Source organism: Lytechinus pictus, chromosome 17 (genome assembly GCF_037042905.1).
Source record: "Lytechinus pictus isolate F3 Inbred chromosome 17, Lp3.0, whole genome shotgun sequence".
Classification (NCBI taxonomy): domain Eukaryota; kingdom Metazoa; phylum Echinodermata; class Echinoidea; order Temnopleuroida; family Toxopneustidae; genus Lytechinus; species Lytechinus pictus.
In genome coordinates this window covers 15,070,904-15,095,888 of record NC_087261.1, presented here as the reverse complement: position 1 = coordinate 15,095,888, position 24,985 = coordinate 15,070,904, and the positions used below count along the sequence as shown (strand labels likewise).

Sequence of the window (24,985 nt, the reverse complement as noted above, 5' to 3'; positions counted from 1 at the left end):
GTAAAATAAACCTCAGTGTTAGGCCGATACCTAATTCAATATGTAATACATGATATATATATTTTTTTACACCAATTGGTGTTTCGTTCAAACTATACTTTGTGAGAAGAACATCTGAGGTGTGATTCTATCCCAGCACGGACTGATTCTGTTTTTAAACACCTGATTTTTTCATTGTTACGGTACCTGAAAGCAGGTAAAAGGTTAAGTGTTGTTTAACTTAAAGAAAAAATAATAATACATCAATAATTGAAAAAAATTATGGATTGCATTCAAAACATATTATGATCTTCTATTCACATTTTTGTTTCATCTACATGAATTCACCTGGTATCATAGTATTCAAATTACATTCTAAAAAATGGATTTGAAATAGATCAGCTGTGAATAGTAACCAGCCAAACCCTCGATTAATTTTTACACTCAATGGATTTGAATTCAAATATTAAAACTTCAAACTTTACTGAGTTAGTCTAACTTCAGTGTTCGGTTGATGGTAGATTTCCACAGCCGATATGGATATTGTTTATATTTATGAAATTCAGATCGTATGCTTTGATTTTCATAATTTTACATTCCCAAAAGAAATTACAAAATTTAGGCTTACTGTAAATACAAGCGAATAGGGGGGGGGGGGGGTGAGAGAGTAAAACACTAGTAAACTATTGTGTGTGTGTAGGTGTGTGTTACACTGTAACTTACAGTGCTTGCATAGTGACTGCACTACGAGTACTGATTTTTCAGTTCAAATTCAAACTAGAAAACCAGCACTCGTAGTGCAGTTACTATACAAGCACTTTAAGTGCTAAATTAGCACTTCATTTTTTACAGTGTATTTAGTTTTGTCCGACGTGTGTCAATCTTTAACCCTTGCATCAAGTGGTAACTTCCTCACATAGCTTGGGTTGTTTGAATTTAAATCCCTTGGATTTGCTGTTGTAATAAATAAATGAATTCTATACTCACATATCAAATCTTTTTGTGAAGAAAACAATCAGTTTGTAAAGCGCGTAGACAAACGCCATCATCGAAATGATCACCTGTGAAATTCATTTTAAAAAGAGAAAAGATTACAACTAAGTTGTCCTCGTAATTTTCCATATTTCTGTACCTGGGGCCCGTTGCAGAAAGAGTTGCAATCAAACGCAACTCTAAAAATCAAGCGCAACTTGATTTTCAACCAATCAACAGCGCGCATTTTGGACTTGCGATTGATTTTTTGACTTGCGTTTAAACGCAACTCTTTCTGCAACGGACCCCTGGTATCATTAAGGGCACACGTTGAAAACAATACATGCATTATCAAAAAAGGGAATGCGGGTGATATCGAACTCCAGAGGTCCGTTGTAGAAAGAAATCAATCGCAAGTCCAAAATGCGCGCTGTTGATTGGTTGAAAATCAAGTTGCGCATGATTTTTAGAGTTGCGATTGATTGCAACTCTTTCTGCAACGTCGATCGGTCGTGTGTCGGTTTCATTTGCGTTACTGTAGCATACAAAGCCCGTACTGTGTAAAAAAAACAGTAGGCCTAATTATTACTGGCAGCTGGGACTCACAAACAGAATTAACTGTTAAACACCGATGGGCTGTAAAAATGCAAAATACTGGATAACTGTAAAGAAAAAAAAACCCCACTATTTTAACATTCATTTAACATGAAAATCGCCATTAATCTACAAAAACGAACAATATTTATACGATAGATGCACTGCAATCAACGTAAAAACAATAGTTCGTTGCTATTTTTTTTATACAAAGATTATTATATTTTACCTTGTTTTACATTTAACTTTGTAATTCTACGTTACATATCACTGCATAAATACGTTTGGTTTGTTAAATCATTGTGTCGTCTGTTTTTAAAAGGTAAACATCTTGTAAATTTACGATTTTTCTTTGTAAAAATACTAGTATTTTTAACAGTGTGGGTTAAGGCAGGGTTACGCCAAAACCAAATTCTCCCGAATAAATTCGGACCTATTCTGCCCGAGTGTGGCCTTATTCGGATGGATTCGGAACCCATTCGTCTCTGATTCTGGCAGCTCCCCGAATCAGAGTTGATTCGGTTCCGGTGTAACCCTGGCTTTACACCGGGACCAAAACAGCTCATGCGAATCCATCCGAATGATCGTATTCGGGAGGATTCGCCAGTATTTTTTTCTCAATCCCCGAATGCGAAAAAATTCGGGAGGCTATATAGAGGGATTCGGAAACATAACGTGGAGGAATTTGGCTCGTTTTGAAATGTTTAAAACCATCAGCCGAATACCCTCCAAAATAATGCCGATTGTGGCCATGACAAATTTCATTCGGGCCATATTCAAGATGTATTCGGATTGAATTCGGGTAGATTCTTAGAGGCATCCGGGGTATTTCGGGACCTATTACGGAGGCTTTTCGGGCAGAATCGGTCCGAATTCTCCCGAATAAATTCGGACCAATTCTGCCCGAATGCGGCCTGATTCGGATGGTTTCGGTAGATTCGAATGTTCCCGAATCTCTCCCGAATTTTCTCGAATTCGCGGAGGGAGAACAGAATACTCCCGAAACCACCCGAATACGTGTATTCGGATGGATTCGCAGCTGATTCGGTTCCGGTGTAACCCGGCCTTTGATCACAGCTCATCAAAAAGCACAGAAATTAATCACAATATACAGTACAACACACGTCAGGATGAGTATAATTTTTATATACAAGTACAACACGAAGCATTTCGTTTGCTATGTTTGCCTTCACTGGTGTTTCTGCAAGCTCCCGATATCAATAGCCAAGTCCACCCCAGATAAATGTTGATTTGAATCAATAAAGAAAAATCAAACAAGCATAATGCTGAAAATTTTATCAGAACCGGATGTAAAATAAGAAAGTTATTGCATTTTAAAGTTTCACTTATTTTTCACTAAATAGTCATATTATATTCAGTGATGTGCAAATTAGATAGTCGATGATGTCCATCACTCACTATTTCTTTTGCTTTTTATTGTTTGAATTGTACAATATTTCAATTTTTACCAATTTGACATGAGGACCAACTTAACTTAACCATAAGATTTTTTAACAATGATAATACCACATGTTCAGGGAGGAATAAAAAAAAATTTCACAGGACGATGAGGAAAATAATTAGAATAATTTTTAATAAAATTCAAAAGAAATAGTCAGTGAGTGATGCCATCAGTCCCCTCATTTGCATACCAACCAGGATGTGCATATAACCGTTTGTGAAATTAAGCGAATTACTTTAAAATGTCACAACTTTATTATTTTACAACCAATTTTGATGAAATTTTCAGTATTAAGCTTGTTGGATTTTTCTCTTTTTATTCAAATCAACTTTTTGTTTGGCTGGACTTGTCCTTTAAGTAAGCTTTCAATATTACTATACGTACCTGTACAGATAAAGCGAAGTCGCACTTTGGCCCCGTGCCGTTCGCGTGTACGGAAAAGGAGTTGGGTGTGTCATATTGGACCTGTGCATAAATTAAGCAGTCGCCTCGGAAGTCATCCTGATGGACAAAAAAAGGAGAGAAAAGATAATAGATTTTTAAAGACAATACAGAAATAGATAGATTGGGCCATCGAATGAAAGAGGACCTCATATAGCATTTGGTGTGGATGTGCGTGTGTGTTGTTTATGGAATGTGAACATGGGTGTAAGGTGCACGCCTGTATGCATCTATCCCCTTTCTCTGTTTTTATGTACTATAAAATGTAATTAGAAGAAGAGGTTTTCTTAGATTTGTTTGATTTATTGATACGGATGTATTAATGTTTGATTGAAAAGAAATCCAATATAGAAAAAAAAATCATGGAAAAAGTGTGCGTGGCTGCGTGACCTTGGAATGGGTGTGAGCGATGATGCCTTTGGTAACCTTAGCATGGGTTTACCATGATGGGTGCTTATAAATACATATAGGCCTATCACTTCACCTACAATTATTTATTAAATTTTCCTGTATCTGTAAATTGTGTTTTTGTATTTACCTTATTTATATTTGTTTTTTATTATTTCAAAACGTAATGTTATGAATCATGTTGATTAGCAAATATATATATATATATGGTAACGCGTCATGCAGTCATATATATATTGCAGTCATGGTAACGCGTCTTTCGATGCGTCTCTTACAGTGCGCTTCCTCCATCTTCAGCGCATTGATTTCTTTGAAAGGTGAGTTTCACAATCCGTTTGCCCATGAACAGACGTGTTTTTCACGACTGTTTCAGAAACGGATTTTGAATTCTCTTTTTTGTCACATCATGGGCACTGACGAAGAGTGTGACTTTACCTTTCATTTTTGAGAGCTATGCTCCTTTTAAAATCTACGATTTTATTTCTACGGCATTTACTAAACCTTTTGTGATTATTATATATATATATATATATATACTTATACTTATTTTAATAAAAACTTATCATTCACTGGTCACTGACCGAAATAAATGATATACTATATGCCCATGAACAGACGTGTTTTTTACGACTGTTTCAGAAACGGATTTTGAATTCTCTTTTTGTTTGTCACATCATGGACACTGACGAAGAGTGTGACTTTACCTTTCATTTTTGAGAGCTATGCTCCTTTTAAAATCTACGATTTTTTTCCACGGCATTTACTAAACCTTTTGTGATTACTTTATATATATATATATATATATATATATATATATATATATATATATAAATATATACATGTATATATAGTATATCATTTATTTCGGTCAGTGACCAGTGAATGATTAGTTTTTATTAACAATAAGTAGGTCGGTTTCATTCCAATAATTCCCCTCTGATGAAATTTGGAACGACGTATATAGTTGCATAATATATACAGTCACATGATAAGTCTAATGTGACATTCGAATTATTTTCCAATTAATCAATTTCCTCTCCTGTCATGTGTAACAACTTCCTCTCGCTTTTCAAGTATCATGTCGTTTGATATAGACTTTTAAACGAGGAATAATTTTATGGGTATTAATACAGGCAAATTAGGAACCGAACTGTGCGTATACAATATACATGTATAGACAGGCATATGCACAGAAATAGAGTAGTTTTGATTGCATGTAACTTGTTTTTATTACGATCAAGTAAGAAATTTTCAAAATAATGTGTTGATATTTTTCAGAGTGTCATATTTAAGTTTATAATAGCAGGAGCAGGGCCCGCTGGGAGAACAGTTTTGGAACTAAAGTGGCTACCCTGGGTAAAGATGCCGCTATTATTATTATTATAAAATGTTACAGTAAGTTGTACGGGCCTGATTTCAATACAACACACAAGCCTATATTTTCCATTGACATGATAGACCTAAACTATCCCGCGTTATCTGAAGGGTAAAGTGGTTAACAAAAACAAACAAACAAACAAACAAAAACAAAACAAAACATCTTGAATGGAGCACGTGGTAAATTATAACTCTCAGAAAGTGAGAGCCACTTCAGGACCCCGTCTTACAAAGAGTTACGATTGATGCGATCAATCTGAACTCTATGCATGGAAATCCATCAATGTCATTATTTTTTCTACATGAAATTTTCACAACGTCCTTGTACACGAACAGAAGCACAATGAAGTTTCCAGAAAGAGAAGAAAGTATGAATATACATATCAAGGGAAAATATTTTGAACAAACATGCATTTCAGATGTTGATTTTTTTAAAACAAGTGCACACCTATACGAAAAATGCGCATATCATTTTCATGTAATGCAGGATAAAAGAGCATGGTCGATTAAATGCTTTGCTCACGGGCATTGGTGCCGCGGCCGAGGATCGAACCCCAGACTTTCCACGTAGGCCTACAGTCAGGCGCCTTTGACCACTCGGCCACTGCACCTACTTAATGTAACTTATGTTGCTGGCTTTCGATAGTTGTGGTTGATTGGATCAATCGCAACTCTTTGTAAGACGGGGCCCAGCTATATACAGGCGAGAAACAAATGCAAAACCGAGATTTTACCAGTGATTCATCCCCCCCCCCTTATTATGATGAACAGTATAGTGTTATGAGCCACAAATTTTGAGGGGGCAAACAAATTATGGTGTACGGAGCAAATTTCTTATAATTTGCGATCTAAGAGAGTGAGCACTCTTACCACGAAAAGCTAATTTTGTGTTGATTTACAGTCCCTAAAAATATTGGGTAAAAATGTTCATGAGGGTAATCATGTGTCCAACCAACATTGGGCATTTCTTTTGTACATTTTATCCAGTGCGATGAAAATTTTGCCCATTCTAAAGTAAGTGCTGCCTGTTTTTTAACCTTACTGGACAATATGCTTCCCGCATTGAGTAAAATACTGCCCAAAATTGGTTGGAAAGTATATAGCATAGGTTTTAGGACCCCTTTAAAGTAGAACTATATTGAAAATCGTAAAAATGGAGAATCATATATCAAATTAAAGGAGAAAATAAGGAGAACACGATGGTGTAAATCATTTATCATGGAGACCGATGGAACTCAGTTAATTGATAGTTTAAAGTTCTCTCTCTGAATGCTTCAAACACGCAGAATTACGTCCGCGAAATTGGGGATTTTTTATGACGTCACTTTCTGTACGAGAGGCGTGATTGGCTCTCCAACGTTAAGCTCCACTTGCATGCAAAACCTGTTGCGAGGGTACGTTTTCTCCACATTGTCACTGAATACTTCGATCCCGAAATGAAAGAAAACCCAGAATTAGATATAAAAGATCATCCGCCTAGCTCGCATTCGATTGTAAACAATCAGCAAGGCGAGCACATAGAGTTGGATAAAGCTACGCTCCAACTCTATGGGCGAGCCATGTGCTTTTGATTGTTTGTTTACAATCGCATGCGGCTAAGTGGATGATCCTTTATATCTTATTTTAATTTACCTCAATTTCTTTGCTTCTAAAATATTTTATCGTAATTCGAAAAATAGTACCAGGTGTTACTTAATTTTTATGTAGAATACTAATTATCCGAGTTTCGTAATTTAGTCAAAATAATGAGATATAAATTTTATCTAACAGAACGAGTGACAATCTATTCCAGCCACGTGAAATTCATCGTCGGTGCATATCGTCTGCTGCTATTCCTTGAGTTGATTTACCTTTAGACTAGGTTCGGATATATTCACTTATTTGTAAGTACAGTTATTTTATTATTTTCCTTCTCATTATGTTGTTGATAGAGGAAAGAGACTCTGTCTGGATGTGGTCATGCTGCATGGAATTCATTTTCATGGATTTGACCCGCGGTGCAGCTAGCAGCTGCATGCGTTGGTAGCGAATCGGCTTGCAAGTTGAATTGTCTTACTCATCATCACCGGCGTAATTCCCTCAATTTACCACCATCCACGTCACTTTGTTTTTCTAGAGTTAGAAACTTTATCATCATTCTCTTCATCTTCATAATCATCAATTTGAAAATCCAAATCTAGATAAATTTCTGGGTTTTCTTTCATTTCATGATCGAAGTATTCAGTGTCAGTGTGGAGAAAACGTACTCTCGCAACAGGTTTTGCATGCAAGTGGAGCTTGACGTGGGAGAGCCAATCACGCCTCTCGTATAGACAGTGACGTCATCAAATTCGAGTCAATTCAGAGACCGATGCGAGGCATATTTCGGAGAGGCATTTTAGCGCTTTTTAATCGGCGATTTCCACCTTATGTATTATTTTCGTTATTTTTGAATGACCTAATGGTGATCCTCACATCATTACCTTTCCACTGATATATAATAAGGCCATATTCATAATCAATACATTTCTCCTTTAAAAGCAAGGCTTGTCAGCGGGGCCCTGGAATACTTAACATGATAGATAACATAAAATATAAGATAAACTAATCTACAAAATACAAAAAATAGAGAAAAAACAATATATAATAAGATTAAGATGCTGAACTATATATGTTTTAAATATGGGCAGCCAAAAAGGTATTTAAAAAGTATATTAAAAGCTAATAACATATCTGATCGTGCCAATACGTTCAACAACTAGTTTTCATGCAGGTCCTATGAACTTCAATTACCAACTAACGGTATTTTCAATGATCTCTCACAAACAGTTTTGATACTTTTAGAACTTAAATGAAGTGTATGAACTGTTAATAAATTGAATTAAATTGATACCATCATTGAATACGTACCTACACTGCCACAACTCAGGTGTTAATTTGACACCAGAGCGGAATCTTTTACCAGAGAATTGTTAAAACAATCATGATAGTACCAGTTTGGTTTACATCAGTTTAGAGTTTATAGAACATCAATTAGTGTTTAAATATCTGCATCGGTTTAGTTCCAAAGTAGTATTGTTTCAATCCTTCTCCTGTGCTGTCATTTATAGATTCCGGAGTTTTTGCAGTGTGTATGTATTTCAAACCTACTGTATATTCCATAGCAAGCAGGCAAATATTATGTTGGTATAATGTACTTTTTTTCTGTCTGATTCAATTTACAAACACAATACTCATTCAATTTAATCCAATTCAATTTCAAATTATAAATCTGTAATATGCAAAATGTATTTGTGGGTTTATAGTCTTATTTCACACAATTAATGTATTGTTATTTTTGAGCTGTATAATCTAATCTTGATTTTTTTTTTTAGCATTAAAATAAATGTGTTCTCCCCTGTATCAAATATATTAGAATTAGATATACAAATTGCACTTCATCCTACTCATACGAAGTGTAAATAAAATTTGAAAAAATGGAAATCCATTTTATTGTTTGAAATAGAAATCAGAAATACAAATACTTCGAAAATGTTTGCCAAATTGATGAACACGCAATGGCCCGTCGCATTTACTCAAACGACATTCCCATATAAGGTCATTCATACACCAAGAAAACGTCGTTTATCCATTCGTCGTTTATCAATACGTACGGGATCTCTTGTGTCTGAATATGAGGGGGAGGGGGGGGGGGAGGTCTCAGATAAATCGTTGCCATATATGTTATGTGTCATCGACCATGATTTTTATCAGTCTTTCACATGATGTATGAATCATATTGCATCGACCTTCTCGAGACGGACGTTCTATCACACACACACACACACACACACGATTGTATTGCTGAAACTGTATATGTTAATGTAAATTTTATAATTGCACTTGGTTGTATATAAGATATAAAATACACGGTAAGGGTCGAGGTTTCAGAAATCGTTTTATTGTTTGAAAATAGTTTTTTTTATAGAGTTATAGCTAGGAAACGCTGGTGTGAATGTTTCAATGCAGAGGACAAACCCATTTTATATTAAATGCTGACTTCAACTGGCCTGGTTGCACAAAATATAATGTATAGAAAAATAAGATCAACGCAGATCGATCTCCCTCTATACTTCCCTGCACTATGTACGTGTAAGGGTGTGTGGGTGTGGGTGTGTACATTATGAGTCTCTGTGTATTTCCCCTGCTCTGTGTGTGAGTGGTGCGTGTGTGTGTGGATTGCATGTAATATGCATGATGTGTACCTTACCACAAGCTGTGTGTCTGCAGGGTCTGTGTTTAGAAAGAGGCAAAGAGACGTTCACTAACCAAAGAGCTATCTTGAGCTAATTTTGGTCACAACATAATATGCCTTAAGGACGTGGACACAGTTAAAGTGAAATCTATGTCATTTTCACCAAACTTTGCACATAGATACTTTAGCACCTGAATATTCCAAATATGCGAAATGTGATGAAATTTTCATGGATTTTGACTGAGTAATAGAGGTTTACACTCATTGCAGTGATCTCATGAGGTCTAAAAATTTCAAATTCTTTTGGGTGAACTTTGAAGCTCTATAGCAAAAAATCAAGCACATGGACCAATGTGTCAAATTTTGCACATTTGGAATATTCAGATGTTAATAAGTTTCTATGTGCAAAGTTTCGTGAAAATGACATGGATTTCACTCTAGCTTTAAAAAAAACAAGAAACTTATTCCATTATCATAATTTTTTCTCACTAAAGTAATATTCAACACTTATCAAACCTTCCTATCTTTTTTTTTCTCATAAACTTGCCAACATAAAGTTGTGTATTTTTTAGCTGAATAGTGCGAACACACATCTCATCTCAAATTGGACTTTTCATAAGTTTGTATGCTCACAAAATTGTTTGCCGTTCAAAGAAAACAAACAACAACTTATTCAATTATCATCATTTTCTCGCTAAAATAATCAGTCATAAGACATTTCCTGCCATATTCATAAACTTTCCGAAACTTTAAGTTGCGTGTGTTGTTAGTAGAATAGTGTATTCATGAATTATACTTAATCCTGAATTCTACTATCTTGATTTTGAATATTTACAATCATGACAGTCTTAATATACCAATTTCAAACAGGCAACCAATTTAATAATCGGATTACCTTGCTAAATGAATAGCTATGAATATTCTCTTTCATTCTTGCATTATTTTTCCTTCATAAGTGTCCTTAACGTTTTTTTAGTTGAGTAGCTCGCAATACTACATGAAATTTTTAAGTCCTTATACCCACAAATTTCTTTTATTATCATAATTATTATGCTAAAAGAAGTTATGAAAAAGTTAATCACATTCTTTCATTACCCTACCCTAAACACGACAGAATTGTGTTTTTTTATATAACTTTTGTTAGTGTAATTCACTACATTGAGTTTTTTTTTATACATGACATTATCTTTTAAAAAAATTACCCTTCCCGCACGGAACGTGTGGGGTGTGTCCCGCTTATTTTACCAGCCTTTTGAATGTAACCTCATTTTGGTTAGTATTCTTCATCTAGGTTTATGATTTTAAATAAGTGGATAACATAAAGAAATAAATAAGAATTGAAAAATAAAAGTGTTTAAAATGGCAATAATCATGAAAAGTCATCAAAGTGGCTCAATTCTTTAAAAGTATCAGATCACGCTTCGCGCTCACATTATTGATTTAGTCTGGTTCTTGTAGAAAATAAAGCTAACATTATTTATATTTAAAACGTCAGTCTTGAGGACTACACCCCCCCCCCCTCCGCTTGCGCACAAATGTGGAACTTGTGGCCAAGGACGCCCCCCCCCAAAAAAAAAAGGAGAATAGACATGATAGATAGGATGAAATGTTATATATTTTCATGATATAATTTCAAAGTCTACAGAATATCAGAAACTTTACAGAAAGTAGAGTTATAGCCAAGAAACAATGGCGACAGCAGTTCGTCCTGAAGTCCCCCTCCAACCTAACCGAATGAAATATGCCTTGCGATGGCTGGCGAAAGGCTTTTTAAAAATCGTTTTCAATGGTAACTGATAGTAAATCATATTTACCCTTCGTGTTTGGGTTCGTGCACCTTCTGAACTAAGAGCGGCGATTATTCAAATTCGCGCGGAAATTTTGAACATGTTTTATATTTCCCGACGAATTAAAAAATCGTTGGTCATCTGTTTGAATTCGCATCTCTTATTTAGTCTGCGGTAATCGGTCGTTTATCGTTCGTGTGTTATTGTCGCACATAGTCCCTCATCGTGCTTTTGCCAAAGTTGACCGATCTCGAAAGAACCTTAACGAAGCAACACGATGACACAAACGTACAAGAAAACCCGATCTATTCCCTCGTCTTCGTTTCTACTCGCACGCCATTGCTCACTGTTCGTTCGTCTCAACCCTTAGCTCTTAATTTGGTTACCGATTAACGAAACTTCGAAATATCGAACCGTATATCCTTTTTGGAATAGCAAACTGTATAGCGAACTAATGAAACTGTACAGTATCGAACCTTAGAAATGACGAACATTAATTTTGAAATGACAAGCCTCCGGAACAACGAGGTCTAGGCCCTCTGCGGTGATCAAGTATATTAAAGGAGAATGAAACCCTTGAAACTAGCTGAATCCATATCAAAGAGAAAAATAAAAGAAACATATTGTTGAAAGTTTTAGGAAGATTGAATGAATAATAAGAAAGTTATGAGCATTTGAATATTGAGATCACTAGTGCCATGTAGATCCTCCCATCGGCAATGCGACCAAGATCTGTGATATCACACACGTACAACTCCCTCATTACTTTAGTACTTATTTCACTTATATTCTCACTTTTATAGAGTCTATCACAATGTCAGGTGTTTTCTTTATGAGATGACAAGTACAGAGGTTTCACAACATTATATCATTGATGAATCGTTTGTCATATGATTAGAATGAGCAAAAAGAGATGTTTTGGGGTATATTTTCAGTGTCCGAATGGGAGAGTTGTACGTGTGTGACATCACAGATCTTAGTCGCATTGCCAATGGGAGGATCTCCATAGCATTAGTGATCTCGACATTCAAATGCTCATAACTCTTTTATTGCTAGTCCTATTTTACTCAAAGTTTTGTTGATCTTATTCTTTGATTTTTCTGCTTTCACAAAAGCTAACTTGCTCCAAGAGTTTCATTCTCCTTTAAGTATTCTGTTTCTGTTTCTGTTTGTGGTAACTCCCGTAGGAACCACTGAACTAGAATACGTGGAATACGTGTCCCTATTCCCAACGTACACAAAGCCGTGCGGCAACGAAGAGCATCGGGCTTCACGCTCGACTGAGCGCGCCGCCATTTTGCTAGGTCAATACTGGCTGGTCGACAAATGCTGCGTGTAGGCAGATGGGAGAAAGGAACGCAAAGAAACTTCCTTGTGCTGTTTAAAGTTTTAGTTTGCTTTGTTACATCAGGATCTATATGTTATTGAATACTTTCATAACTGAAAATGTTGATTTAGTCACATTTTTGTATTAAAGGGGAGTAAACATACAGACATGAAATCATAAAAAACTCGACCTTTTTCACGCGCACACTGTGACAAAGAAAGGCCCACAACAAATATGCTTTCTGAGTATAGGCCTACAAATTGTCTGAAAAATAAAGGCCTACTAGCTGGTTGTATTATAAAAAAAAATTCTTTTAACGATTAGAAATCATGTCCCTTTTCTCTAGCTTTTTTTTTTAAACCTCCCTTCTCATTCAACTATTCATCTCATCTCATTTTCTCTGATTTTCCTCTTCTGTCAATCTCTCTAATCCTCCCTTTTCTCCATCCCCTTCTATTTCTTCCATTTCTACTTTCATGCCCCTCTCTCTCTTTACCATTTTGCCTTTCTCATCTCAACTTTCTCTATATAAATTTTGAGTAAATATTCCCTTCCCTCTCTCTCATACTGTTCAATCACACATTCAGGGTGAAACATTGAATAGAAGTTTGAGGACAAGAAGGTTGTTACTTTTAATGAGCCTTCAAAGTTGGACCTTCGTGTGCTCAGTCATGAAATATCTATTGAGTACAGTGTATATAAAAATGGGCACAATAGAATTTGAATTCTTATGAAATTTAATTTGGAAGAGCATGGATGTTGCACGACATGTGCTTATACATCAATACACCTTTATACATAAAGGAATGGGTGATGGATAAACAAAACCAAGTCAACTCTAACAAGTTTACTAATTAGAGCACAAATCAGAAAAGCATAGCAATGGTAATTCCATTAAAAAAGTTGTGGCACTAAATTTCGCTTATTTTCACATACCAGTTATATGCATATCCTGGTCAGTATGAAATATTCCACATGTCAAAAATTGCACAAAAAGACCACTACCTCTTGTCATATATTTCCAGGGTGACCAGACGTCCTGTATTTCCCGGGATCGTCCCGTATTTTGCTCCTTTGTCCCGGCGTCCCGACAAACCCTTCCCGGGACACATCTATCTGTCCCGTATTTTTAGAATATTGAACAAAATGTAGTTGATACATTTAAAAGTGACGAATTTTCATCAAATAACCAAACAGATGACGAAGCAGAGACAGCAATTAATCGATATAACTAAACTTTTGAAAGTTCTGCGGGTGATTTTTATCCTAACCAAATACATTGCAAACGAGCTGGCTTCCTGCCTGGGTGCAGTGGCATGCAGGCTCTATGCATGTAGGATCGGAGCAGATTCTCAATGGTGCAAACAATCACACATGATAAACAGTTTTCCACCAAAATAATCACAGAATCGGCGGGAAATTTTTATGATCATAATAGATTCTCAGATTTCTGATTTAATAGGAGGAACAAGTTTTTTTAGTTTTCATAACTGGATCTACATGTAGTTGTTTTAGCTTTCGTTTTTAGTCTTGTTGTGTAGGATGCCGGCGCTGTTTCCTCTAATTTGTAAGTTGACAATGTTTCACTTTGAAATTTTATTCATTTCTAAACCACTTAGTTTTTCAAAATTTTAAAGATATATCTAAAAAACACCAAATATCATTATCATTTCTGTTAGATGATTGGATTGCTTTTGTTTGCTTGAAGTTTAAACTTTTTCCTCTTTCATTTTTATCATTCATCCTTCTATCCTTCCTGCTTGCTTTTCATGTTCCATCTATCTTTTAATATTTCCTACCGTTCTTTCCTGATCCTTTCTGTGTGTTAATTTTCTTTCTTTCCTTCTTTCTCTTAACTGCCCTTTTTATTTACTTCCTTCTCCCTTCCTCACCTGTTTCTTTTCGTTTTTTCTCTCCTTCCATTATTTTTTTTCATTCTCTCCTCCCTCCAATCTTTCCTCCCTCTCTTTCATTCTTTTTTTCATTCTCTATTTTATTTTTCCTTCTAATTCTTTCCCCTTATTCTTTCTTTCTTTCCCTCCCTCCCTTCCTTCCTTCCCCCTTCCTGTTTTCTTCTTTCTTTGTTTCTTTCTTTCAAAGAATGAAAACATTTTTCTTTCCTTCATTCTTTGTTTCCTCCTCCTTTTTCTTACTTTTTTTTTCTCACCTTTATTTTGTCTTTCACACATCTTACCTTTCTTTCTTTTTCTTTCTTTCTATATTCGATGAATTCAAAGAATGACGGAAACTTTTTTTCTTTTATTCTTTCTTTCATCGTCATTTTAATTATTCTAACTTTCTTTCATTTTTTCCCCTTCATTTTTTCTTTCTTCTTTCTCATTTCATTTCTTTTCTTTCTCTCCTTCATTCTTTCGTTCACCCTCCCTTCCAATTCTTTATATTTTTTTTCACAAGTATAACACTGTAGCCTTCTTTGATGATCTTTTTTTATCGATTGTCCCGTATTTCATTTTGTGAAATCTGGTCACCCTGATTTAAACCCTTTTTTAAAACTACATGAATTACCAGGTCCCAGTACATTGTGCATATATATAGAAATATGTGTGTACATGATTGGCTTAATGACATTAAAATACACTTTGCCACACTAAGTACATCAGTATTAATTTTACATTTATAGAGAAAACGTTCATATTGCATCTTGCACATACTTTCAATTGCCTTCTACGGCGCGTTCTCGAACAATTGACCTAGCAAAATGGCGGCCGTACGAGACTTATCGAGTTTGCCGGCGATGTTTTGCTTGGGTGAACACGACTTCCACGTATTTCTAGTTCAGTGGTAGGAACTCGGCAGGACAGCATTTTTTACTGGTAAACGCCAAGCTGGTATATAACCAATTACCCTGGAAACATTTTACGTCTAGGTTAATCAGTCATAGTGGCTGACGTAATAGACGACATATATCAATTGGGCCTTTTTATCAAAGTGGAGACAATGGAGACAATTGGGATTCGAACTCACAACCTTGCGATTATGAGTCCAATGCTCTAACCACTGGACCACATAACCCGTATATAGGCCTATAATATAAATTGCATTTTGTATATTATGTCTATGTCTTCATGAAATAAAATTCAATTTCAGTAAAATGTTTTTAAACAGGCATTATGGTCCTTAATTGGGAGAATTTGAGAAAATGGTATTTTGTTCCCACTCTACACCACAATATTAAGTGATTTTTTTATAAATCCATATCACATTTCTGATGGCACAGCGTCTAGATTCGTCACAAGACTTGCTGTATTTTAGGTTTAGTGCTATATGCTAAAGTGGAAATCGGCACAACATCAACAACACCAAAGGTGAGGCTACTATCCAAATTCGAATCATCCAAAGTTTTAACTAAGCAGTCAATTTGAAATCATTCAAGAGATTAAAACTATTCAAAACTTCAAAAAGTTTCAGAACTTTCTCACTCATGTCACTTGTTCATAAGACATTAACCAATATACTCATCTGATTTTCCTTTTAGTTTGTTCTTTCAAGGTAACACTATAATGTTGGTTTGATATCCCTTTAAATCTAGATCACATGATTTTCCTCAGAGTATAGGCAGGTTATAGGTATACGCTGCTCGTTATAAGGGATGTCGTTAGTAAGACATAATTAACGCGTCATCGTAGGCAGGATGTATGATGTGTCACAAGAGGTATGAACCATCTGCACTACGGTGTCCCTACTGTGAATTCGTAAAAAGGAAAAATATATCACTTGTTTATCCATTATGGTAAACTATGATTGAATTACCTATACCCTTGAAAATACACTCTTAAAAAGATTGAGTAAAAATTTACCCAATATTGGGTAGAAAGGGAACAGGCATGTTTGCTGCGTAATTTTTTCTCTCTTATTGGGTATAAAATGCAAGTTTAAAGGGTAAATTTCAAGGCAACATTGCATTAATTTACAAAGTATTTTGAATCTTTTTACTCAGCAAGCATACATATTCCCGTTTTACCCAACATTGGGCAAACTGTTTTTAGAGTGTATAAGTCTATACATCCAACAGAAGGCAATGAATGATCTGGTATGGATAAAACAGCTATGTGGTAGTATTATATTTAGTGAAGTTATTCATATAAAATTGGGTGTTCTTAATTCCAAAAAATCCATAAATCAGGCAACGGTTCAAAACGTTTAAAAGTGATATTGTATCAATCAATCAAGCATGCAGAAAATATAAGATAATAAGATCATTTATTAATGTTGTTTTTAATAATTTCTAAGGTTATAGGAGCTGGTTATGAGAGGACCTGACCCATGGCTAAGGCAAGCCCTTCAAACATCCGAGTCCTCTCTGGTTGCCCCGGCGATTCTTGGAAATTGAAGTTTATAATCGGAACGAAAATGATAAATACGGTTGAAATATTGGACGAAAGTTATGCAACATCTACGAACTTTAAATTATTAAAAGAAATGTTAACTATGCATTGAACGATGTCAGGGTATAGCACAAACGAAATTCCATGTTTTCAATTGTGAGCTCGGAGAATGTGAAAAGGTGGTGTTCCCTAGAGAATGTATTTAGTTATCTTTTCAATAATATGGAAACTTATTTGAGATATTCCAGACTCCATAATACAATAATGAGTTTATTACGTCATCTGATAACTAATTTCCATTATATGTAGATATTCCATATCAGAAAGGGTATACGTTGCCCTCTCTGTTAACCATTAAAGGGGAAGTTCACCCTGAGAATAAGTTATTTTAACAGAATAAGAACAAAAAAGAGATAAAAGTTTTGGTGAGTGAAGGTTTGATGAAAATCTGTCACAGAATAACGGACATACAATTTTTTGTTTATTCTGTGACATTACATGCAAGTCATGTAATATGAATCTTCCACACTGTTACTTTCTTTAAAAAAATGAAATTGATGTAATTCGTGTGGTGGATATATCTTCCGACATTAATTCATACAAGAGTCATCTTCCATCTAAAAATTGAAATTTGCTGATAAGGTGGAGGAGCCGTGGTGTAGTGGTACTGACTGTCGCCTTGTAAACAGAGGGTCGTGTGTTCGAATCCCACCGCGGTCTGGCGTCCTTTGGCAAGGCGTTAATCCATACTTTGCAGCTCTCGACCCAGGTGTTAAATGTGTACCCGGTAGGATGTGAAAGTCATTGTCATGATTGTAGCTTGTCCAGTATAGTACTGTGTGCGCCTCATTGGCGACTGACTGGATTACTCCCCAGGGAGTGGAGGATGTGCATACATTGTGTGCGGGAATGACTGATTGAATCCGATGACCGGGGTAATAATATATCTGTAAAGCGCTTAGACACGTCGTAATTCCGATGTATTAAGCGCTATATTAAAAAAAAAAGCGGAAGCGGATTGGAGGAACTGCTCCCATAATTATGAAGTCACATATAAAAATTAATTCAAAAATTATATCTCTTTTATTCATTGATGGAATTTCATCAAATGTATCAAACATATTGGCTTCACTTTAATTTCATGTTGTCTTGCTAGGGGAAACTTGCGTGGAAGAACCTTTTTTTGTAGGTTTTCTCGACGTGACTCGAGAACAAAGAAAAATTATTGATATCATCTTCAAGATCACGCAAAGCCCAGCCTTGGATCAAGGGACAGGGACAACTCTAGACGGAACACTCCACCCAAAATCATGGTGTGCTACTAATAATGAGAAACGTTTTTTCGTTGTCGCAAATACAGTTTTCATAAAGGCTATAATGTCTGCATAGGCAAATGCACCCATTAGATCCATTATGAGTTTTTTTTTTTTTACATCCGTAAGATAATTATGAAAAACGGTAAAATTACAAATTGAAAAGTATATAGAATAAAGGATTTTTTTAAAGAGCTGGTTGCCTATTTCCAATTGCAACTACCTCATGTCATGAGTTGCAGCGGCACTCGAAAGCTCGTGAACTTGTAAGCTAGTGAACACTTTTTGCGAGAGTGATCACGAATTTCCTTGTTGACCATAGTAGATTGCGAGCCAAATGAATACCCTCTAGCGATTATCTCATGTCAGTTCGAAAATTTTGGGCGAAGCCTCCACCTGAAATAATTGCTGCTATTGGTCTTCTATAATTATACAAATCCATTAACGAGTGACCACCCCCTCCCCCACCGAAATGAAAAAAACAAGTTTCATTGAAGATTTGTAGAGTCTCGCCCCACTTTCTTTGTCCCCTCGTTCATGAAATCCCGGAGTCGCCCCATGCCTCGCTCCGAGGAAATGGTGAATTTATATTCATTTGGATTATCATTATAATGCCCATGCATGCTAAGAGCCCGGCAACGGGAGAACCTACGTAGACCCTACGCACTTCCATGGATCGTGATTCATGGTACTTCGATAGGGAATATTCACACCGCAACGCAGAACTCTTTCAAGAACCTAGAAATTGTATTGTCAAATGCCCTTCTCAACAAAAGAGCATTTAACCAAGAAGTCTTTGTCGAAAATTGGTGAATCAAAACAGCAGTTTCGTCCTGGACTCGGGGCAAACGACATATAATTATTTGCAAAATTTCGTCAGCTCCGAGACTGAGGTGGAAACTGCTGTTCCGGTCCACTAATTTTCGATAAAGACCTCCCAAGCTGTTCATTGTCATCTGACGGGCATGTTCGATACATTTACTGTGTTCTTGAATTTTTTCTGCGTCGCCGGTGTGAGAGCTCGCTATAATGATGATGACAGTGTGCTTAAGCCCCGCCCTTTAAATGCACAACTTGTAATATTGTGGGGTTAAAAATAACACTTTGTAAGACGATAACACCGAATGATGAAGATAAACCATGGAGTGTGATACCAAGTAGTGTTAACATAACAAACAGAACCGTTGTAAATGTGCAATGACTACACCAAGGATTAACCCTACTTGAGGGAACACAGTGTCCCACGGTGTGTGCCACAGTGAGTTCACAGTGTGGAATAAAATGTGATATCACCATAACCCTTTTCACTTTGAGCATTTCAACAGTGTGAATCATATGTAGTCGATCATGTGAACACGATGTGAACAGTCACACTGTCCAGGTGTCCACACTACAGCTGTCATATCTTTACACTGTTGAATTTGAGCATGTTAACAGTTTGAATAATATTTTTACATGGTCCACCGTGTGAACACACAGTGATCGCACTGTGTTCTTTCTAGCAGAAAAATACTGGTGTAAAAAAGAAAATCTTCAAAGGGCTCTGTAATTAGTTATTGTTTTTGCAATGTGTTCTTAACTTCTCGCGACGTACGATTTTCAGATATTTCGCTATTTTATTTCATATTTCGTCCAAAAAAAAATGGAGGTCATTGATGGAGGTCGTTTCTTACCCTTACGATGCCGATGGCGATTGCGGCTGTTATTCCAGAAAGGAAAGCAACGAGGAGGAGAGTGATCTCCATGATCATCTGAACAGAGTACATGCAACTCATTTTGCTGCCCTTTTCCCGGTCCTTCCACGTCTATAATGGAAATAAAAAGAGTTTTCTGAGCGATGTACGGGATTGTCCTCCCGATTTAAAAGAAGAGATCTTACTTAAATCGCTTGCAGGAACAGTCCTGTGTGTCCTTCCGATCTACAATAGACAGAAAGATAGGTTTCGGCAGCTCGGAATGGGTGTGTTTGATGCGAGATACATGTAGACGTGAACTTTGCCAACTTATTCCCCCTCTTGCAGTACCGGACCGGAAGAATGGCGGTCGATCTGTACACTCGGGAGAAAGCGATTGGAACAAACTTGCGATCCTCTCGATTGATCAACGCGAATTCTTCAAAACTTCTTTGTTCAATTGTTTAGATGATCGACAACCCCAGGACAATAACAACAGTTGGGAAATAGTTTTCCTTAAGTTTCCTGCCTTCTGAATAACCATCAACCTTCAATTGTTAAAGTTACAATGTCGTAGGCAAAAACATTAGTTTGATATTAGTGGCGAATCGATTGTCCTTTTGTCTCCGAAGAATACAAAATGAGGTCGGGCAGATTTAATTCAAGACATCTGATTCACTACAAAAAAATCATCATGTTCACTGTTTAAGTTTGGCGAGGCTTAAACTGGCAACCGAGGAGCTATATAGTATTCTTGCGCAGCACAGACTGGATGTCCTTTTTCATGGCAATGAACTAGAATCCTACAATCCGGCCTGAAGGTTCCAGATTATTGATTCCTCAAATAGTTCCAAGCGCTTGAAAGGGGTGTCAGTGGGCCCTTTGATAATTCTTATCAAGTTATGACTTCATCTCACCCACATAATATCAAAGAACGATACAAGCTTTGACAGAATCCCCCAATTTCGAGGCACCCAATGCAGGTTAAGAGCTATGTACTTGTGTAACCGTTGCAGTCGTGTCTGGCCTTGGGAAGGCGTAAAGGGGAAGGGGAAACGCCTGGTAGTCTTAAAAAATAGACTTTATTTTGATCAGAGGGAAGGGGGAAACGCCTGTTTATCTCTTAAAAGACCCCATCTAATAAAACATCAATCTTAATTTAGTTGGGATTCTAGGATTTAAAGTCGTATGCATTGTACTTTTTATCCTTCGGTGCTTTAATCAACACTGTAAAAATGCTGTTTAAACTTTCAAGCATGTTGTTTTAGCCTGTCACTCTAACAGCTATTGTTTAAAGTTTTAAACAAGTTGTTTAAACTTTTAAACTTAGAGTGACATGCTTAAACAACATGCTTGGAAGTTTAAACAGCCTTTTCACTGACGGTGAAGAATATTTTCAGTAACCATGGTAACTATAGTTTGAAGGTTTATTCAGTAAAAAAAAATCTTAGTAGACCGATATCCCAAAGGTATACTCACGACCGAAGGTCTTACCTCCAACTTATAGAAAAATAGTCATAGCATGAACAGTAAAGGAGGGTATATGGTGTCATTGGGGACGTCAAATAACAGGTATCACGTTGGTATTCTTTTATTTTTAGTAGAGGATAAATTTGTTCTGTTGTTTCATTTCTTTATTCGAACCATGGACTTTCCATTTTGAGAGACCATTATCGTGCCAACCAAGTCACCCCTACCCTCTGCCCCTCCCTGCTATGGTTGGATGACGGTTATGAAAAGGAGACGAGGTAAAAAGTGCCCGAACACTAAGACTAATAGGTGCAAGGAGCGTTTCGGCTGTATTGAGATGAACATGACGTAAGGAGCAAAAGGAAATATCTCTTCCTTATTCAATTATAGGAACTTCCTATGAAAACATTGTCTCTTCGTATATACAAAAATATGCACGGACCTGTATATTCTGAACAAAATTTCAGAGAAGTTGTTTAGTGTATATGGTATACATAGTTGCGCTTTTGATATTTTATTACTTTGATTGGTATTCAGCTACTTTGTTTTATATTTATCTTATTGATGAGAAAGGTTTGGGCCCGAAGTCGAATGTCATCATCGAACGCCAATTAATAGGGCGTGGTTCCCAGTTACCTACCCTCGTTCCACGCAACTCGCTCATCTTTATACTGTATATATATTTTGAACGTTAAACGTACTAGTTTTATTTAACATCACATTACACATTTTCTCTACAAATATTCCTTTTATCCTTATGGTGTAATACAGAAATATTGGAATATTCATCTTTTTAAACTAGTTTTATTCGGTATCTATTAATGTATGAACTTGGATAATTTTAATCAATGATTTGAATTGTAAATTGCCATCATAATACATGTTCTTTCCCCCACCCCCCAAAAAAATTCTTATCTTTCGATTTCTTTTGAATAGTGCAATATATAAATGGAATTATGTGTCCACTCTCACTCTCTTTCTTGCTGATCAGATTGTTTCTATATTTATTGGATTTTGTTAAGTAATGATTTTAATTTATAAATTGCCTACCTTTAGCCTTTTAACAGTCGATTTCCTCATTTATAAAGGTTTATATCAACGCAATCAATTCTAAAAATAAATAGATGTGTAGTGTCCTTGTATATGTGTATTTTTTAGTAACTGAACATGTTTTTCATGTGTATACCATGTTTGTATTATCAACAATCCAAACTGCCATTGTTGCACTGAATGAATTTGTAATAATAATAATATATCCATATATATAGCGCAGTTGATATGTGCATATACTCAGTTTCAGTTTCAGTTTTATTTTTTCTCATTTCCAACAAAACAGTAGACAAAATCCATCATAAATACAATTATAACAATTGAAATGTAATAAAGAAACATGAAACACAATATATATATTCATCTAAATTATACATTTGAAACCTAAATATGGATCATGATATATTTGTGGCTGAAAATACTCAACTGCGTTTTGATACTTGGTATCATATTATTACCCCGGCTGTAGCTAAGCCGCCATATTAATAGGCGCTAATGAAGCATTCAAGGAATAAATCCTACCGGGTACCCATTCACCTCACCTGGGTCGAGTGCAGCACAATGTGGATAAATTTCTTGCCGAAGGAAGTTACGCTAAGGCTGGGATTAGAATCTACGACCCTCTGTTTCAAAGTCCAGAGACTAATCCACTGGGCCTAAGCGCTCCACAATTAAAGAAATAAACGTTTAATTATATTTTTATACATTCAAATGTATGTGACCACGCCGCATTTCTAAGTCACTATGACAAATAAATGATTAATTAAATTGATTATAAATTACAAGCAAACGTATAACATTTGTTTGAACAAAAGTTATCCTGAAGTTGATAAAATGTGGAAGACACAAAAAATGGGCTTATTACACCCATACATACAAAGCCACTATTGTGAAGAACCAATAAAAACATTCTATTAAGGGCTCCTCTTACAAAGTATTCATTCAAAATATAAATATATTATCATAGTGTGGGGAGGAGTAGGAGCATTGTAATAATATCATATTGAAGAAAATGATCAGGGTGGATGTGTGTGTGTATGAGGGTTTGAGGGCGTGTGTGTTGGGATGTTTTCGTGGGGGGGGGGGGGGGGCTGTGAGTGTGTGTGAGTGGTCCGGGATTATGAATATTAATATCTCATCTCTCATCAATTGAAATTTATAAATAGGTGTATAAAATCAATGTAAGATTGAATTAATCTTGTTAGAAAAAAATATATAAGGTAGTTTGAGAACAACCAGTATTATGATTCAAAATTTATTCATGGCTTTTTTTAAAGAATTGTCAATAACTTATTTTTCATAGGTGTGGATGTATTATTTACGATCATTGTATAGTTCAAACCAAGTTTTGTAATTACGGTGTAATTTGATTTAATACGTTTTGAGTTTATGATGAAGAATTCAATGTTTTATTATGTACAAATTTGTTTGATGAGAGAAGAAAGTATGGAAATAGCAATGTTTCGAATTCCATTTCTGTTTTTCATTGATTCTGTAACATGAGGCCTTTTGGCTTGCTTCAATATCCCTTCACGCGAGTGGGAGGGGGAAATGACGTCATAGGGTGACTCAGAAATAGGGAGGGGCAAAGGTCATGGGTACATCATCTAGGGGGTAGCCAGGGAAAACTTTGGCCAATAGGAAGGAAATAAAGGAAAGTTCTAAACAAATCGAGTTAGATCGATGTGCGTACAATATAGCCTTTATATGACGTGTCGCCTGCATATAGCATGTATGTGGATTTTCAGTCAGGGGGACAGAAGTCATGGAAGTAAGGGAAGCAGGAGGAGGAAGGAGGAGAACAAGAAGAAGAAGAAGGAGAAGAGGAAGAAGGAGAAGAGGAAGAAGAGGAGAAGAGGAAGAAGTAGAAGAAGAAGAAAAAGAAGAAGGAAAAGAAGAGAAGAAGAAGAAGAAGTAGAAGAAGGAAAAGGAGGAGGAGAACAAGAAGAAGGAGAAGAGGAGAAGAAGAAGAAGTAGAAGAAAAAGAAGAAGAGAAGAAGAAGAAGAGGAAGAAGAAGGAGAAGAAGAAAAAGAAGAAGTAGAAGGAAAAGGAGGAGAAGGGAGAGAAGAAGAAGAAGGAGAAGAAGAGGAGAAGAAGAAGAAGAAAAAGAAGAAGAAAAAGAGAAGAAGAGGAAAAAGAAGGAGAAGAAGTAGAAGGAAAAGGAGCAGAAGAAGAAGGAAAAGGAGGAGAAGGGAGAGAAGAAGAAGAAGAAAAAGAAGAGAAGAAGAAAAAGAATGAGAAGAAGAAGCAGCAGGAGAATTATGAGGAGAAAAGAAGAATAAAATAGTAACGACTATTAATTACTACAAGATAAAGAGCTAACAGTAAAAGCATCGATTTTTAAAGCTATAAGTCTCTTAAACGATACTGAATTACAAGAAAATGTACATGCATGGCAGCAGTTCGCAGCTGGGGGGGGGGGGGGCAGATGACTGTCCCTCCCCGAAATAAGGAACACTTACATATTTCTACTAAAAAACAAACACGATAAGTGTGCACGAAATCCTTCAATTTCACTTTAAGAAGAAGCAAAAGCGCTCCAATGACAAGCTCAGTCGCTTCGTTCGTTTTT

General features: G+C 36.0%; 1 protein-coding gene across 1 annotated transcript in view; it reads right to left on the bottom strand.

Annotated features, from left to right (window-relative positions):
* The window catches only part of LOC129280244 (transmembrane protein 179B-like), a 40,507-nt gene that overhangs the window by 8,106 nt on the left and 7,416 nt on the right, over positions 1-24,985 (bottom strand). Inside the window, exons 2-4 of the mRNA XM_054916289.2 lie at positions 19,893-20,024; positions 3,392-3,508; positions 967-1,040 (exon numbers count right to left, since the gene is read on the bottom strand). Of these exons, the coding sequence (XP_054772264.2) occupies positions 967-1,040; positions 3,392-3,508; positions 19,893-20,024 (323 nt within the window). The remainder of the gene's footprint in view (positions 1-966; positions 1,041-3,391; positions 3,509-19,892; positions 20,025-24,985) is intronic.